This window comes from Sorex fumeus, unplaced genomic scaffold, assembly GCF_029834395.1.
Source record: "Sorex fumeus unplaced genomic scaffold, SorFum_2.1 ptg000038l, whole genome shotgun sequence".
Classification (NCBI taxonomy): Eukaryota; Metazoa; Chordata; class Mammalia; order Eulipotyphla; family Soricidae; genus Sorex; species Sorex fumeus.
Genome location: NW_026606095.1, coordinates 12,695,473 through 12,714,239, shown reverse-complemented (window position 1 = coordinate 12,714,239; position 18,767 = coordinate 12,695,473). Strand labels below are relative to the sequence as shown.

The window sequence follows — 18,767 nt, the reverse complement described above, 5'->3', positions numbered from 1 at the left end:
AGAGACTACACATGTGAAAGGCTATAAACCCAAGGCACAAAACGCCCCATTCTTAATCTCTGGTGACAATCTATTAATTTATTGTACCAACACACTCACTTTCTCCTTTTTGCGTTAGGTATTTTAAAATGATTCTGAAAAGCATGGTAACAAAACATAGCAATGACCTGTAACAACCAGCTTCTTCTCCTTTTGCCTTTGTTTATCAGGTTTGGGTAGGAGGGAACCAGAATTTGGCTTTATTTTTTTGTCTTTCAGCCACAATCAACTGTGCTCAGGGCATACACTTGACTTTGTGCTCAGGAACCATACATATGCAATGCCGTGGATCAAACTTTGGTGGGTCTTATGTAAGGCAAGCACCTTACCTGTTGTACATCTCTCTGGGCCCCAAGGAGGGACCAGAATTAGAATTTTATACCGATCATGACAGAATTTCAGAAATAGTGTTTGTCAAACCAGTTGGTAAGCTTTTCTCTTCACACCAGGTGTTTCTTCACACCCCCTAATGTCCTTCTCTTCCTTGGCTGCTGAACTTAGCTCCTATTCCACACGAAAAATCAAGCCCTCCTACTTGCACATGTCCAATAATCCTGTCTATATTTGTATTCATTTGCCCACGTTTTCCTCTATTTTGGAAGTATGGTCAGAAACTAGTAAAGAATCTCAAACAATTAACAGTGAGGACTGTGTTAGAAAAAAAAAAAAAGCATTGTCAGAGGCCAGAGAGATTGTCTAATAGGTAGGGTGCTTTGCCTTGCACATGAACAACTCAGATTCGAACTTGGCACCTCATATGGTTCCCTGAGCCCTACCAGGAGTGATCCCTGAGTACAGATTCAGGAGTAAGCCATGAGGACAGCCAGTATGGGAAGGGAGAGGGAGGGGAGGGGGGAAGGAGGGAGGGGAGGAAGGGGAGGGGAGGGGAGGGGAGGGGAGGGGAGGGGAGGGGAGGGGAGGGGAAGGAAAGAGGAGGAAACATTAGGGAAGGGAAGGGAGGGGAGGGGACAGGAGAAAGAGAGAGAGGAGTAAGGAAGGAAGGAAGGAAGGGAGGGAGGGAGGGAGGGAGGGAGGAAGGAAGGAAGGAAGGAAGGAAGGAAGGAAGGAAGGAAGGAAGGAAGGAGGGAAGGGCGGGCCAGAGTGATAGTACAGTGGGGAGGTTGTTTGCCTTGCACACAGCTGACCTGGATTCAATCCCTGGCATCCCATATGGTCCCCTGAGCACCACCAGGAGTGACTTCTGAGTGCAGAGCCAGGAGTAAATGCTGAGCATCAGGAAGGGAGGAAGGGAGGATGCTGTTCAGTGGACCACTTTCACTTCTCACAGAACACTTCCCATTTGACTCTGACACTTCTGTGTGAGTGTAAATGAGTGGTGTGTGTCTGCGTGTGTGTGTCTGTATGTGTGTGAATATGTATGCGGCCCCTGCCCCACAACAAGCAATTCTCTATAAAGCCAGCTGGGAATCCTATAACTGACCTCATTTCTGACGTATTTTATTGGAGATAGTTTCAGATCCAACAGGTGAAGCTGTCCCTCAAGGCTTCCCACCCTTCTTTCTTCAGATGCTGATAGCAAGTAGGAGGTGCTCCAGGTGACATAACTACTTCGGTCTTGGTGACAATTCGGGCTCCTTCACATAAAGATTGCTAAAGTGGCTCATAGAACTCAGGGAAACACATTTACCAATTTATGAAAGCAGTTTAAAATAAGCCTTTTCCTCATTTCAAGAGCTGGTTCTGAAGTTTCTTCTGGAATTTTCCCTCTGTTTACAATGACCAAAATATCTGAAAATAACATGGGTTCTGAAACCAGTGAGTTGAGAGATCTGGGTAGTTAGCACCAAAATAGCACTGAAAAAAAAAATGTCAGCTGTCGGCCTGCTGGCTAAAAAATATGCCTTCTCCCCCAGAACAGAGAACTGCCATGAGCAGAAACACTGACGCTGAGTGAAGCTGGAAGCTACTCAATATTTGTGGCTTGTCAAGGCCAAAAACTGAATTAAATCAGATGGGTATTTTCTAAAAAGTAAAAACAAAACAGATGGGTCTTTTAAGGAAAAGAAGCGTTGGTCAGCTAAGGACTTATTTAAAAATACATGGTCATTCTACTTTTATGTGGGATTTGAGGATCAAATATAGTATTTGGAAGAGACATGCTGTTAGAATCCAGCAACTATTTCCAAAAACATGGCTAAAATTCTAAAAATGTTTAAATGGCATTCTCCTGTTTTTCTAGATTAAGTACCACTTAGCCTGATTTAGGGATTCATTGAAATTCTACCCCTCCAGACTACTGGAATTTTTATTTGCTCTATTTAATTTTTATTTTAAAATTTCAGGGCCTGAGAGATGATACACAGGCAACCCAGGGTCTGAGAAATGACACACAGGCAGCCCAGGTTCAATCCCCTGCATCCCATATGATCCTCCAAGCCCGCCAAGAATGATTCCTGAATGCAGAGCCAGGAGTACTGCCTTAGCACTGCCAGGTGTGGCCCCAAAAACAGAAGAAAATTTATTTCAACTTTCAGGTTAAATGAATGCAATTGCACTCTGTAAAATATCCTACAATTGCGTTAATTTTCTCTGGAATCAGCTCTGAAATTTTACTGACATGATTGATGACAGTAATTTTGTGAATAATTAGCCTGATAACTCTGTAGATGCCATCTTGAAATTTATCTGCACAGATGATTTTTTAAAGGATTTTAACCTCATTGGAAGAAAAGTTAAATTTAATCCAGAATCAAGCCCTCTGGTAAACCATTGTGGTTCACCGCCTCTAGCCTATTTGAGAATTTAACTAGGCTCCTGCGTTTGTGAGCAGGGGTAATTATGGTATTGCTTACATAGGACGGAAATATTTCTATATGAAGATAATAGCCCGTTTTCGGAAGCTGTCATTCACATGCCACTTGTAGGCCTAGATTCAATTGGTAAAGTAGATGGCGGATTAACCCAACAACCTGGCTAACAATGTTTTATCTAGCAGGTCATGGAAACTACTATTAAAAACGGTGAAAAAAAATTCAGCAAACATTTTGTTCTGTTTTACAAACATTTTATAGTGACACAACAAAGGCTCAGTATATTCTACAGTCCCTGAAATGCTTGATTTCCTTCCTCCCTCAGAAAAACCCTCTATGTTGTGTCGGATAGTTCTTTTCTGTTGTTTTTGTTCATTTGCGGATCACGCCTAGGGCTTATTCCTGGTTCTGTGCTCAAGAATCACTACTAGCAGGACAGGAAGGACCATATGCAGTGCATGGGGGATCAAAGCTGGGTTGGCCACATGGTAACCAAGCACCTTACCACACCTTATCCACTGTACTATCTCTCTGACCTGGAACGCTATTAAACATTTCATAAAGTTAGGACCAGCAACCCAAATTCCTTTTATAACCCAACCCAACTTAGTTTGGGAAGGTAAACTCCTCACATATCCATAGAACAGATTTTCTGGGTTAGCCCGGAACTTTCTTGAGCCTAGGGGCAGCCTTGTATTTGGGTTGCTACACGCCCTCTCCACATTGTGGCAGAGCAAAATTTATGAAGGAATTAAAAGATACATTCCGAGGGAAATTTTCTCTGTTTCCGTTTAAGATCAGCTGCGTATCCTATTGTTTCCAAGAGATTTTTTTCCCCTTCTCCCTTTCCCTTTGTTTCTGATGCTGTCATTGTGTTGGGGGTCTGGGACTAGAAGGACATCTGGCCGTGGTACAGTACACTCGCACACTTGGCCCTGGCTCCTGCACATTGTTCAGTGTGGTGTTCACCGAAGATCACACTGGACATCCCAAATAGCACAGGTTCCAGGATCATCTCTGCATAAGTGGGCTAGCACTCACGGTCTCCAGCTTACGCGAGGCAGGTGCTTTTGCCACAGAATCATCCCAAGGCCCAGAGAGATTTTTTTTATTTGTTTCAGGGTCATAACCCTGTGGTGTCCTGGAACTACTCTTGATTCAGTGTTTGGGGGTACATGGAGCAAAATTTGAACCATCTCCTGGCCTGAGATTTTTTTTTAAGGGACAAAACAGGAAAATAGAGATTGCATTGCCCTGTGATAATTTGCAGTTTCCCAGAGCAGTACCTTAGAAACTGTAAAGCCCTGTGTTTATTTCATTCAAGCATTCAACCAACTCCTTCTCTTCCTCTATCTTAGTGATAGCACAGAGGTAGGGCATTTGCCTGGCAAGTGGCCAACATGGTGGTCCCGAGTTCGATTCCTCCGCCCCTCTCGGAGAGCCCGGCAAGCTACCAAGAGTATCTCGCCTGCACAGCAAAGCCTGGCAAGCTATCCATGTCATATTCAATATACCAAACGCAGTAACAATGGTCGCAATGGAGACGTTACTGGGCCTGCTTGAGCAAATCGATGAACAATGGCAGGACAGTGACAGTGTAAAGGAATAGGAATTTACTCAATCGCCCACTTTAATCGTGTAAACCTTCACCTTGCTCTGTTTGAGTAAAACAAACAAGTTGAAATCGACAGTGAATCCAAAAGAGAAGGTGGCAGATTGGAAAGTGTCCATCACAGAGACTCAGTCTAAGAGGAATTTAGTCAGTGAGGGTTAATTAAAACCACACAGCAGTTATCTGCCACTCTAATCAGTGGCCCTTAAGCATCTGAGATTTTTGGTTCCCACCCTCTTCATAATACTTGGCAACATCTGGACACATTTTGCACTGTTAAAATTTGATGGTGATATTAGCATTTAATGGTCGAGCCCCCGGTAGCTGCTTGCCGTCCTGCATTGTAGGGGAGTGTCCTCAAGAACCAGGAATTATATGTTGGATACTTTTTACATCTGGCCTGAGTATTTTCAATCCTTTAATTCTGAGCCGCTGTTTAATGTGTAGCTCAGTTGTGTCTTCTGTTTGTAGCACAAGGTTGGATTTGTTTCCTGGACCCTCCTACCATTTCTTTCGTTAGGAGAATCCAACACTTTTTTTTTTCCATGAGATACAGTTATAGACTTACAAATTTTTGTGCTTGGGTTTCAGTTATACAATGATCAAGTACCCATCCCTCCACCAGCGCCCATCCTCCACCACCACGGGTCCCAGCATCCCCCCCCCCACCCCCATCCCACCCTGCCTCTGTGGCAGGGTATTCCCCCTTGTTCTCTCTCTGTGTTTTTCAAGAGAAGCATTGAGTGGCAATCATGTTTGGTCTATAGACTACTTTTAGCATGCTCCATGACTTGGAGGGTCCTCACAACACCCTTTATTTGGTGCTCTCTTCTCTATCTGAGCTTCCTTTTCACCTAGCACGTGTGGCTGGCCTTAGAGTCATGGAGCAAAATTCCTGGTACTAATCTCAGCCATTCCTGGGTGTTAGTCTCCCTTTTTGTTGCTTTATGTTCCCCAGATGAATGCAATCTTTCTGTGTCTATCCCGCTCTTTCTGACTCATTTCGCTTAACATGATTCTTTCCATGTAATACCACTTGTATGTAAATTTCATGACTTCGTCTTTTCTAACAGCTACATAGTACTCCATTGTGTAGATATACCAAAGTTTCTTTAACCAGTCATCTGTTCTCGGGCACTCAGGTTTTTTCCAGATTCTGGCTATTGTAAAGAGTGCTGCAATGAACAAACAAGTGCAGATGTCACGTCAACTATACCTTTTTGCCTCTCTGGGATATATTCCCAGGAGTGCTATAGCTGGGTCAAATGGCAGATCAAATTCTAATTTTTTGAGAATCGTCCATACTGTTTTCCAAAAGGGTTGGACCAGCCGGCATTCCCACCAGCAGTGAAGGAGGGTCCCTTTCTCGCCACATCCGCACCAGCATAGGTTGCTTTTGTTCTTGTGGATGTGGGCCAGTCTCTGTGGTGTGAAGTGATATCTCAAAGTTGTTTTGATCTGCATCTCTCTGATGATTAGTAATGTAGAGCATTTTCTCATGTGCCTTTTCGCCATTCGGATTTCTTCTTTGCGAAAGTTTCTGTTCATTTCCTCGCCCCTTTTTTTGATGGGGTTGGGTGATTTCTTCTTGTGTAGTTTAACCAGTACCTTGTATATCCTTGATATCAACCCCTTGTCGGATGTGTATTGGGTGAATATCCTTTCCCATTCTGTAGGCTGTCTTTGTATTTTGGTCACTGTTTCTTTGGAGGTGCAGAAGCTTCTTAGTTTAAGATAGTCCCATTTGTCTATCTCTGTTTTCACTTGCTCGGCCAGTGGCGTGACATCTTTGAAGATACCATTAGCTTCAATATCATGGAGAGTTTTGCCGACTTTGTCTTCAGTAAACATTATGGATTCCGGTCTGATGTTGAGGTCATAAATCCATTTCGATCTTACTTTTGTGCATGGTGTTAGGCAGAGATCTGAGCCCACTTTTTTGCATGTAGCCATCCAGTTTTGCCAGCACAGTTTATTAAAGAGGCTTTGCCTGCACTTTTTTTTAAATGTAGGAGTACTGCTATTTATTCAGCCATTGATTAAGCTGATTGAATTGGACATAAACTCCATATTACTTTTTTTTATTGAATCACCATTACAAAGCCTTCATGTTCCAGATTCAGCTGTGTAATGATTGAACACCCATCCTCTACCAGTGCATGCGTACCACCCTCAGAGTCCCCAGTATATCCCCCACCGCTTTCCAGTCCTCACCCTGCTTCCATGGCAGGCAATTTCCCCAACACTCTCTCTCTCTACTTTTGGCCATTATGTTTTGCTTGAATTTTCCCACCATCATTCAAGCCTGCCTGCCAGGGGCAGATGTTAGATCATTTATTGTCCATTGCTCATTTTTGAGTATCATGGGTGCTGCGGTTGCATACTTCTGGAATCCTATATTGTAAATGGTTGGGTTCCAGAGACATTTCTCTAGGCTACTAATTCATTTTGGGATTCAACTGGGCATCTCTGAACCAGGGCTATTGGTGCACTAAGATGGTACCCAGAGGCAAATAGTGGGTGTGACAGCCAGGCCAACAAGCAGGAGGGGAGCCGGGAGGGGGCAGCCTGATGCCTCTGCCACCATGCAGTATGGAGATTTAGTTCTGGAATCTGCATACCTGGGCATTGCTTGTGGAAGCTCTTGGTCGCTGGGATTCCATCTAGAGTAGGCAGGTAGAGTGCACCTGCTCCATCCAGGGTGCCTCGGTGAAATTGGCTTGGTATGGGGCCTGGAGAGGTCTCGGGCTGTGTGATGTCTTCTGGGACTTGTTGCTGTGTCTCTGTACCAGGGCTGTTGGTGAGCTAAAATTGTGCTCAGAGGCACATAGTGTGGGTGACAGCCAGGCCTACGAGTGGACAGGGAGCCGGGCACCCACTCCATCTGGGGTGTCCCAGTGAAATTGGCTTGGTATGAGGCCTGGAGAGATCTCTGGCTCTGTGCTGCCTTCCAGGACTTGCTGCTATGTCTCTGGCTTTTGATTTTTTTCGCCATTTATTTATGGGTTTCTGAAGCAAGGCCAGTAATAGAGTTTACAGGGTGGAGGTGGAGTTGATTCGTGGGGGTGACTGCAAGTGCTTCCACGTGTATTGGGAAGTTGGGGGAGGTAGCCCACTCCAACCCCGTGAAACCCTGGAGATTTCAGTCACAAAATCCACATGCCCAAATTTTCAGCAGATTATATCTTGGTGAGGTCCTTCTGGAGACGGTGAAGTCAGGTCGGGGGTATGTCAGCAATTTTGGATTGTGGGAGCAAGTGGCTGTTGGGGCTCTGCTTGGGCAGGCACAGACCAATCCGCCCCCCTCTGATTTACCCCAGTCTGTTCAACCATGTGCAGGTCCGAGATTAACCGTGACTTTTAATTTCTTTTGAGATTTATCTATGGGTCTCTGAAATAAGGCCAATGAATTCAACCCATTAACATCTAGAGAAATTAAGGATACGAAGCTGTTACCACTCATCCATGAGAAGTTGGTCACTTTGTCTTTAGACATTTTTTATAGGAGGGCATTGAATATCCCCTGCAGCACTGGTTTGGATGCAATAAATGTGGATCTTTAGCTATTGTTTCAGAATATTTTTATCACTCCCCAATATTTGGATAATAACTTTGCAAGGTAGAGGAGTCTTGGTTGTAGTTACTTTTCATCCAATACATTGAGTAGCCCCCAGGTACTGCCAAGTGTACCTCAAAAACAAAAATTAGGATAAAGAATGAACCACAATCATCGGTTATCCCTTTGTCTTGTGTCAGTCGCACCAAGTTATCAACTTGACCATCACCATTGCCCTCAAATGACCTCTTCACCTCAACTAGTTCTCAGTATATACCATAGCAGCCCAAGAATAAGAACTAACACATGAACATTATTAACAGGATAGAAAATATGTTATGTTCTATTCAATTAAACAACCTGATCTTTATCATGCTGCTTCTATGTGCTGATATATCCATACGTCATTGTTAGATTTAATGTTTGAGGCCACAGTTTGAATCAAGTCCGTGAGGGATTGACTCTGTGGATCTCTTATCACAGAGAGTAGCATAGAGTCTAGCAGTATTTTAAGTGAAAAAGTTCCAAGATGGGAACGACTCAGTGATTGTGTGATGGTCCAAAACATATTTAGCATTTCACTTAACCCTTTGTAGCAGGTTACAAATTCTTTGGAATGCCGTAAAAGAAAAGTGGCAGAATGTTTTATCCAGTAGAAATGTCTTCAAAGAAACATAAGAAAAACATCTGTTGTATGCAGCACTGCCTCTAGATACTAACTCTATGGGTCCGGTAGGCACTATATGCTAGTGTGACTACAAGCAGTGAATTTTACATTTTTCTTAATTTTCATTCAAATTGTCTTATGTTCTAATGGCAACTGTAATGAACAATGTCAACCTAGAAAATACTCATTCTTCAACAGCTTAATTATAAATATGTGGAGTCCTTCGTGCTTTATTATGAATATAATAACATTATAGAATATTCAGAAAATTAAGGAAAATCTATTGAATACCCCTAATGTCATGAGTCTACTTATCAACTTAATAATTTTTCAGATTTTGAATATATATTTTGGATGAATTAGTTACAATTTCATCTTATTTTATATATTATATATATTTGGGGAGATTGGGACAGGGGCAATGTTAGAAGAACTAACCTAACCATGCACAGGGCTTACTTTTGCCTCTGTGTTTATGGATCACTCCTGGTAATGCTCAAGGTACCATGTATGGTTCTGGAGACCAGACAGGGGTTCACATGCAAGGCAAGAACCTTAATTAAACCCTGTACTATCTCAGCAGCTTATTTTATCTCTTCTAGCCAGCTTTTTTGGCTTAAGAGTATGAAAGAAATAAATTTTTGTGCTACTAATAATAAGTTGTAATAGCTATGCTTCTTAGATTATGGAACCATAGTTTATTTTAGTCTGTTTCTTAGACTATGGAAGCATAGTTTACCTTTTTTGCTTCTTTTTACTTGGTTTCATGTTCATTCTAAAATGTAACAGAAAAAAAAAGAGGAGAGAAAACAACAACAACAAAAAGGGAAATGTAGTAAATACCTAAGATCATGTTCATATTCTTTTCCTTAGAATAAATTTGCATGCCAAATGTTTATCTTGCTCAAGTAATGATTTACATGATGAATCATTTCACTGCCACAGATTCATTTTGAAAGCATGGTTTTTCACCTTCCATGTGAAAAATAGACTTTAAAGCTGCCAAAGGGAAAGAAAGTCAAGACTTTTCTCTCTGAAGCATAATTAATTCAATAAATTATAAGAGAAATTACTACTTGTTCCCATGTAACAGTAAAAATTGATGATGAAATATAACTGCATTCAGAGCTAATGACACAGACTTTGCTTTGCAAATGAGGAATAAGTTTCCAGGCATAAATCACACAAGTAAGACTTTTTACATATGCTGATAATATTTAGATTCTAGAATCTGTGAAAATGAAAAAATTGTAAAGGTTATAAAAGCATTCTATCATGTTCTTGGTAAATATACATGGTTATGTTTCCTACATCTCCCGGCAATCATTTTGCATAATTTAAGTAATGTAAATACAGCCAAGCAAACTTTTATGTATCTTCTAATTAGTAGTTTTTCTGATGGTCTTATCTATAACATTCTGTACTGATTATAAAGAAATCACTGCATCACTGTATCACTGTCAACCCGTTGTTCATCGATTTCCTCAAGCAGGCACCAGTAACGTCTCCATTCATCCTAGCCCGGAGATTTTAGCAAGTGCCACATTGGAGGTTTTTTCAGCGTCAGGGGAATGAGACCCATCATTGTTACTGGGTTTTGGCATATCAGATATGCCATGGGGAGCTTGCCAGACTCTGCTGTGTGGGCAGGATACTCTCAGTAGCCTGTCGGGTTATCTGAGAGCCAGAACTAGACGACAAGAGGTTGCACGGCCGCATTCGGGAACTTGGTTTTATACTCTCTGGATCTTGGTCATTGATGAGATTACATGCGCCGGGGGGCAGTTGGTGGGTGTAACTGTCTAGCTACTGGAAGATGGGGGATCTGGGTGGAGGATGCCCAGTCCTGATCTGAGCAGCCTTGGAGATCTCAGCCCCGGATCCCACACGCCTGGGTTCCTCTGCCATTCCTTCATGCGCGAGGCTTCATGTGTGGAGAGTGGTCTCAAGCATGGCTGTGGCTGGGTTCCAGAGGTCTTCAGCTGCCTGGGCTCTGCTCGGGGCAGGGAGGGAGACCCAACCCGCCCCCTCCAAGGGGCCTTGATGAGGACAGTCAGGCGCAGGGGCAGAAGATTCTGCCATAAAGCAATTATATTATTTTTAAATTTCTTTTAAAATAGATTCTATATTCTGGTAATTCTGATCACCACTGATAAAATAATCCCATTAATAATACAAATAAGTTGAAAATATAATCAACTGAATGAATAAGCTTTTTTAAAAAATAAAATATTCTTCCCATCTCCCAAAAAAAAGGGCTGAAGAGATAGTACAGAAGTTAAGGTGCTAGCCTTAACTTGCACATGGGCAACTCGAATTTGATCCCCATCTGGTCTCCAGGTCACTACCAGGAGTGACCCCTGAACATATAGCCAGGAATAAGAACAGAGCCAGGAGAAAGCCCTGAGCAACACACCCAGTGTGGCCTAACCCCCTCAGCACTGTCCAGCACTGTCCTCCCGTTGTTCATCGATTTGCTCGAGCGGGCCCCGTAACATTGTGAGACTTGTTACTGTGTTTGGCATATCAAATACGTCATGGGGAGCTTGCCAGGCTTTGCCATGTGGGCGAGATACTCTCGGTAGCTTGCTGGGCTCTCCAACAGGGGCAGAGGAATCGAACTCGGGTCGGCCGGGTCGCCACGTGCAAGGCAAACACCCTACCCGCTGTGCTATTGCTCCAACCCCTCAGTCCTTCAAATAAGTAGTTTATCCTAAGTTGGATGTTAGCTTCTGCTATGTTTCTATATTCTGCTACATTTCCTTTGCTTCACTTGAATTAAACTTCACATTTTCCAGAAATTGGCTATGAACTGGATGACCCTGTGTTAATTAAACATTAGATTATACATGAGAAGCAGCTTCACAAACCACAAAGTGGAAATCTAATATAGATGTTTTGAAAAGTGCTCTTTATTCATGTGTATGAAAAGTAGACTTTAAGATTGGCCTAATGGAAAGAAACCCAAGATTTCTTTTTCTCTGTTGCTGTCACAATAAATTTAATAATTTATGGTATGAATTTGTTTTCCTTTCACATACAGCAGTAAAAATGTTTGGCCTGATAAAATAATTCCATTTAGGGCTTTTATTAGCAGTACCATCCAGGACATAGATCATTTCTTTAGAAATGGAAAATAAGTCTCCAGATGGCAAATAACTGAAACTTTGTTCATGATATGAATGAAGCACATTGCCAGAAAGTCATTTTAAAAAAAAAATCAATATTTTTTGTGCTGGAAATGTTTCATAAAAATGCTTGGCATACCACCAACTCAGTATCTACTCTGGATTTTCTGCAGGAAATATTTAAAACTTAATGTGTTTTCCTCTGTCACTGAGTTAACCTCTTGTCTCCCTCTCTGATTTTTTTCAAAGAATGCCAATTAATTCCAGTATTAGTATATTAAATAAATCATTATAAGCTTGAGTGTATTTTCAGAAGATAATACCATTGGAACTGGGGTGATACTGCAGTGGGTAGGACTCTTGTCTTGCATGAGGCTAATCTGGCTGCCTTCTCCAGCACCACATATGATCTCCCAAGTCCCACCCGAAGTAATCCTTGAGCATAGAGCTGAAGGTATGACCTGCACACAGCTGAGTATGGCCCAAAAGTTTTAAAAGGGTGTGCGGAGAGAGGGTAGAATTAATTCTAGGCTAATATAGAAATTATAACTACCCATATGCCGCTGTGATTTCTTGTTCGTATGGACAATGAAGAAGTTTCTAGAATGTATTTATGGATGCTTCCTGTGCAAAGTAAGCTTCAGATTTTAAGAATTTCCTAAGTTCAGGTAATAGAATTCATAGTTCAATTTTTCTGGGTTTCAGGTGGTCTTCATGAGCCTATGCAAAAGTCTTTGGGACTGTGGACTCGTCGCCCTGGATGACATTACTGTTGAGATAGGAAGCTGCTTATCTCCAGGTAAGAGGGCATGCACTGTCGCTTTCTATTGACAAAATTAAATCTTAACACAAGGATTTAAGCTGTGTTTCTTTAGCCTTTGTGTTTTTGTTTTGATTTGTTTTTTGTTGTGTTGCTACAAGTGCCTCGAATAGAGTTGTGTATAAACTTTGTGATTTAGAAATGTTTATATACATTGTGTGACTTTGCAGATATTATTTGAGCTCATATCCTCAACTTAAGACAGGTATTGATAACTACCTAAGTATCACAAATACACACAAACTCCATGATGTAGAACCTCACATAAAACAGTGCATTAAAAGCGAATATAAGGCTGGAGAGATAGTACAATGGGCAGGGTGCTTACCCTGTGTATTGCTAACTGGGTTCAATCCCTGGCCCTGCATATAGTCCCAGAGCTATTGCCGGGAGTAAACTCTGAGCACAACAAAATATGATCCAAACCATCCCCCCCAATTAATTAATTAAATAAAATTAAAGCAAATATTCCTTCTTGTAATTACAGCTATTGTTATTATTGTTTTGCAAATGCAATTTTTAAAGCAATTCTAAGAAAATGGTTATTGCACATCTACTACAATAACTATAATTTTATATGAAAATAAGTTAACTATTTTCTAAGTAATTGATAAAAATGGAATGATAGATCAAATATCCATGATGGTGACAATATAAAGATGGTGGTATGCGTTGGATATTGCATCTAATGAGAAAATGATGAGTTCTTATACCCACAATCACAAGTCTAACTCTACAATGATCGTTTACCCTAAATCATGATGCATTAATTTCTTCAATAGATGAACAAATTGGGTTATCAATCTGGCGCAGGAGAAAAATTTACATGTTTAATTAAAATACATGGCTTGTTTTGTCTCTTAATTTGCAAGCCAAGACAAAGGCAATTCAGAATAAGATAAAAAGCCCTACATTTAAAAAAATGAATCTTTATTAGCATGCATGTATATAAAATGAAACAAAGTAAAATAATTATCATTAAAAAGTCACAAACTGGTTGTGTATTAGAAAAATCTGCTAATAATTATGATAGGAGATGTGACCAAGTTCATGCAAAAATCGTTTCAAAAAAATTGGGAAGTGGTACTGTAATCATGAATATAATAATAATTATTAAAACTGTTGAAGATAGCTTTGAAAGATATGAACATTCATTTTTATAAATACAAATAAAGTTCCAGGTAGCAAACAACAGGTCCTAATTTTATTTAGCTAAGATTTATGAAAACTTCACATTCTTTACATACTCACAGCCTTATGAGGTAGGTACAACCTCTAAAATTCCTGTATTACAAAAATAAAATTGACTCTCAATAAAGTAACTTGTGAGACACAAATTAAGTTTTGAGGGCCAGAGAGATATTATAATTGAGTGGGTGCTTGCCTTGTATGTGGGCAATTTGGATTCCATCCCTGGAATCCAAGGTACCCCATATGATCTCTGAACCTGCCAAGAGCGATTCCTGAGCACAGAGCCAGGAATAAACCCTGAATACCACCAGGTTTGGCCCAACACTCTCCCCACCCCCCACAGCCCCAATTAAGTATGATTCTCAACGCATGTGTTATTATCTCACATTCTTCCCATCCTCCAAAGTAACTCAAGTTGTTCTTTGTTTCACTCATTCTAGATTTTACAATTTTATTATTCTCCGTACTCCAGTCAAGGCAACTCACCTCCAATTTCCACTGTTTTGTAAACTCATTCACACAAATCAATTCAAAGATCAGAAAGAGTTTGTTTCTTTTTTAAAAAAAAATTATTTTAAAAATAATTTAAACCGTTTTTTGTCTGGGAGCTACACTCAGCAATGCCCAGGACTCCTGGCAGGCTTGGGGTACCAAGGAGGATGGCCAGGGATTGAACCTGGGTCTGCCAGAAAAAGCTTGTTCCCAAAGTATTCCAATGCATTGGGATTGCAACTTCTAACTGTGCTCTGCCATTATGACAAGCCTCCAGACTTTTGCCCGTGGTGGAGTTTAAACTTCTGCTGGAGACAAGGCTGGGTGGAAGTCAGCTACCAACACAGGAGAGGTCAGCCTGTGTCGGGGGAGGCTGGCCCTCCACAGGCAAGGGCATGTGATCAACACAAAGAGACAGAGTGGGCTTCCAGAGTGCCGTGGGACAGTGTGATAGCAATCACGGCACCTGCTGTTTCCTTGCAGAGCGGCATCTATCTCCCCCTGGAGAGTGTACTTTTGAACAAGATGAATGTGCATTTACTCAGGAAAGACGTGATCGGGGCAGCTGGCACAGAAAAAGGGGAGGAACTCCGACTTCCTACACAGGACCCCGGGGCGATCACACAACTGGGGTAGGTGAGTTATGCCCCCTGGTGCTGTTTCCTAAGGAAGCTTCTAAAATAATGTTCTAGGGGCTGTGTACGACGTTTTGAAGTGTGTGGACCTATCAGTCTGGAGTGAACTATACATGTGTTTCTATATCCGTGGACTAATTCACTCCACGCACTTAAATCGTTCTGTTTATTACATGCTTACATTATCTTGCTGCAAGCAGGAATTAGGTGGGTGTACCCATATCTGGTCATTTACTTAGAATTAGGTTGAAACATAAAAAGAGAGAGGTGCAAAAGTTAAAGAAAAAACTGGAAATCTAAACTGGAGTCAGATTGAAGGCCAATTGGGGAAAAATGCACAAATGGGCTGAAAATATTCATTGACTCCATGTTTTCTAGCAGCTACAGTAAAAACTGAAGCATCATTCATGATACACTTAGGATAAAAGAGATGAAACATACCACCAAGTATACTACCAAAGGAGAGGTAGAGTTGTATAGAAAAGGTACACACTTCAAAAAGAGACAAACATACTGACCTACTTCTTGTTACTGTTACTTATTACTTATTATTTTTATTACTTGTTAAAATGTGTCAGCAATTCTGAATCTTTAATCCTACCAAATACCATTTCTGGATCTATCGAGATGATTGTGTGAGCTTTGTTTATTTTTTTAATGAGTTGTTCTAATCCCAGATGGTACCAAATCTGGAATAGACCAAACATTTAAGAGCACGCTTTGGAAGGATTATACACTGGGTTTACCAACCTCACAGCTGCTATAGAAATAACTGAGAACCAGAGAGAGGATGAGAAACATTAAGGTTTTTCTTTCTTTCCTTTCTTCCATTCTCTCTTTCTTTCATTTCTTTCTTTCCTTCTTTTTCCTTTCTTCTCTTGTGTTTTACCACATTTATTTTTAAAAATGGTATCACTGGCTCCAAACTATTAGCATAGGCTCACTTCATTCTAACTCCTGTTGGCAGCAGAGTTAAAGCAAGGAATACGGAGGCTTAAACAGGAATAGAATTATGACCATTGCCTTGAACACAAAGAACAGTTAACTTTTTGCAGGATTTGTTTTTCTTGTTTTTGTTTTTTCATGGGGAAGGGAGTGAGGGCAGGGGGGAGTTGAGGGTGTTGCTGTTGGCTCTAATTCTGCTCAGGAATCACTTCTGGAGGTACACAAGGGATCATATGCTGTGCTGGCAATTGAACTGGGATGTGGTGTCCAGGATTGAATCGAGGTCAGCTCATGCAAGTCAAGGTCTGAACCCATGTACTATCTCACTGGCCCCAAATTTTTTCATGCAGCCTTGAATTTTGGACTCCTCAGATGCCTTCCATTCCTCCTGTTTCTGCTTAGATAATTTATCTTCCATCTGTGTCCTTGGCCCACTACTTGCTGCTACAGGGTCTTCTTCCTTACCACTTTTGGGATCCAAGGGGGAAAAAAATTATCCAGAATAGCACATGAATGGAATTGTATGTGCTGAACAATCCTTATATTCCTGAACTACCCAACTTTATGGTTAAAGATAAAAAAAAAAAACCTCAAACTGGCAGCAAATGCATCATCCAGAGAAGGCTAAATGCCCACAGGAGAGAAAAGGCTTTTGCAGGAACAAAAAGCTGATAAGGATTTGAAAGATGATAACTGAAAGTTCTTTTTTCTTGAAGACTCCCTAGCAACAGACTTTTAGCTTCATAGAAAGCTTCAAAACAGGGAAGTTTGAGAAAACCTTATAAAAATCAACTTTGCAAAGATAGGTGATATGCATCCCTATTCTGGGGTCACCGGCATCTTAATGTGGTATATGTCATTCCTTTCTTTAAATTTTTGGGGTATCCTCAGCTCTCTCCTCTCTGGAGAAACCCTTGTTCTCTCTTGAATGTATTACATTTTCTCTGCCTCTCTCCCTCTCTTGTATTTCTTTTTTAAGCCAGTGCTCGGGACTTATTCCTGGCTCTATGCTCAGGGATCACTCCTGTCAGGGCTTTGGGGGAACTGAACCTGGGTTTGCTGTGTGCAAGGCAAGCACCCTTCCCACTGTATTGTGTCTCCAACACCCCATTCCTCATATTCTTTAACAAAACCTATTCTGCTTCACTGTTCTACTCTCTTTGAAATTCTTTTCTCTGAGGTTAAACAGCGAACCCAGGAAAACTGGGCACAGATCAAGACTGACTTTCTTTGCCACAAAGAGCAATATCCCACTCCAGTCAGAGTCCATGGGTCCCCGAAAATTCAGGTGGTAGGAATCAAGTCTCTCACTGCGCAGACCAAATGACCTCGGGTGCAGCTTTCCAGCTGCCCAGTAGGGCTGGGGGGACACTGGTACACATGCCATACAGATGCTCCGGGCAGACGTTTTCCAGCCTGAATCCCATCCCAGATACTTCCCCTGGGAGATAGAGATGGGCCGCATAGGACAGTAGCTCATTCTCTATCCAAGCACCTCCCTTCCTCACTCCTTGCTTTTTTTTTTTTTTTTTTTTTTTTTGCTTTTTGGGTCACACCTGGCGATGCACAGGGGTTACTCCTGGCAGTGCTCAGGGGACCATATGGGATGCTGGGAATCGAACCCGGGTCGGCCGCGTGCAAGGCAAACGTCCTACCCGCTGTGCTATCTCTCCAGCCCTAACTCCTTGCTTCTTTCTCCCACCAGCATCCTAAGTCTTGATGCAAATGATATAGGAGCAGGGACGGTGTATCTCTGTGTTGGTGTGCAGTTCCCAAGTTCTTTAGTATTTTCAAAAGAGTGAATATATTGAGAAATAAAGATGCTCAGAGTTGGAAAGTAGAAAAGTTTATTGGAAAATATAAGAGAAAAGAAAAGGAACTCCCGAAGTGGGGAAGTACTTAGTATAGGTCTAAGTTCAATGGGAGTTTTGTGTAGGCCGTTTTAAAGACTTCTTACATTTCTTATCAGTTGGCCAGTGTTTATAAAAGACACAAGAAAATCGCAGGGATGTCTCATGGTCTAAGTCTCTCTGGGCATTGCCCCTTATCTTAGTCTCCCCTGTCAGCCTAGCCGCCAGAGAAGGGTTTTATGATCCTGGGAAATTCCAGAACCCCTGAGCAAGGGCCTTGAGGATGGGATGTGTGTCAGGTTGATGAAGAGAGATGCAACATCTGACAAAAGGAAACTGTGGTTTCCTCTCTTACTGGCAAGGCCTCCTCTTTTAACATATCTGTTAGAGATAACATGTATAATTGGATCTTTTAAAAAAATTCATCCTACCAATCAATTTCTTTCTTATTAGAACATTTAGTCACTTACATTTAGTGTAATTGCTAAGGTTTAATTTATATATACTATTTTTCTATTAGTTTTTCTTTAGGGACTCCAAGCCAGAAAAGTCTCTTCATTGAATATCACCTTCTTGAAAGTAACTTGTTTTGCCAGTGCTATAAAATCCTGAAATATCTGCTTAAATGGTGAAGGAACTAAAGCATTCATACTTGTCTGACTTCTTCCTCAGGACAGCCTTGATAACTCTGTCTGTTACTGCATGCTGACATTCTGTTATCTCAGAACTACCCAAGACCCAGAATATAAATCTCCCATTTGTCTTAGATGAATGGTTTTGGGAAGCTAGAGGTTCCCAAGATCTCAGAAATAGCCTGGAAAACTAGAGTAAACATTGGGGTTTAGCACAGGGAAGCCAAAGTTTGGAGCTTCTTTCAGCAACTAGATGGGGAAGACATAAGGATTTCTCTTTCAATGTTTAAAACTAGTTGATAGTACCAGGAATTCTACTCCATGACTTGGAGGTCAAACACACATATTAGGGAAAAGGGAGCTCAGATAAAGAGGGGAGCACCAAATAAAGGGGTTGGGAGGACCCTCCCAGAATGGGAGAAGCGTGCT

At 41.4% G+C, this 18,767-nt stretch overlaps 1 protein-coding gene across 1 annotated transcript in view; it reads left to right on the top strand.

The window, feature by feature from the left end:
- MAMDC2 (MAM domain containing 2) overlaps positions 1–18,767 on the top strand; it is a gene marked incomplete at its 5' end in the record, with an annotated part of 159,482 nt that overhangs the window by 123,102 nt on the left and 17,613 nt on the right. Inside the window, 2 exons of the mRNA XM_056118779.1 lie at positions 12,479–12,572; positions 14,760–14,912. Coding sequence (XP_055974754.1) covers positions 12,479–12,572; positions 14,760–14,912 — 247 coding nt within the window. The remainder of the gene's footprint in view (positions 1–12,478; positions 12,573–14,759; positions 14,913–18,767) is intronic.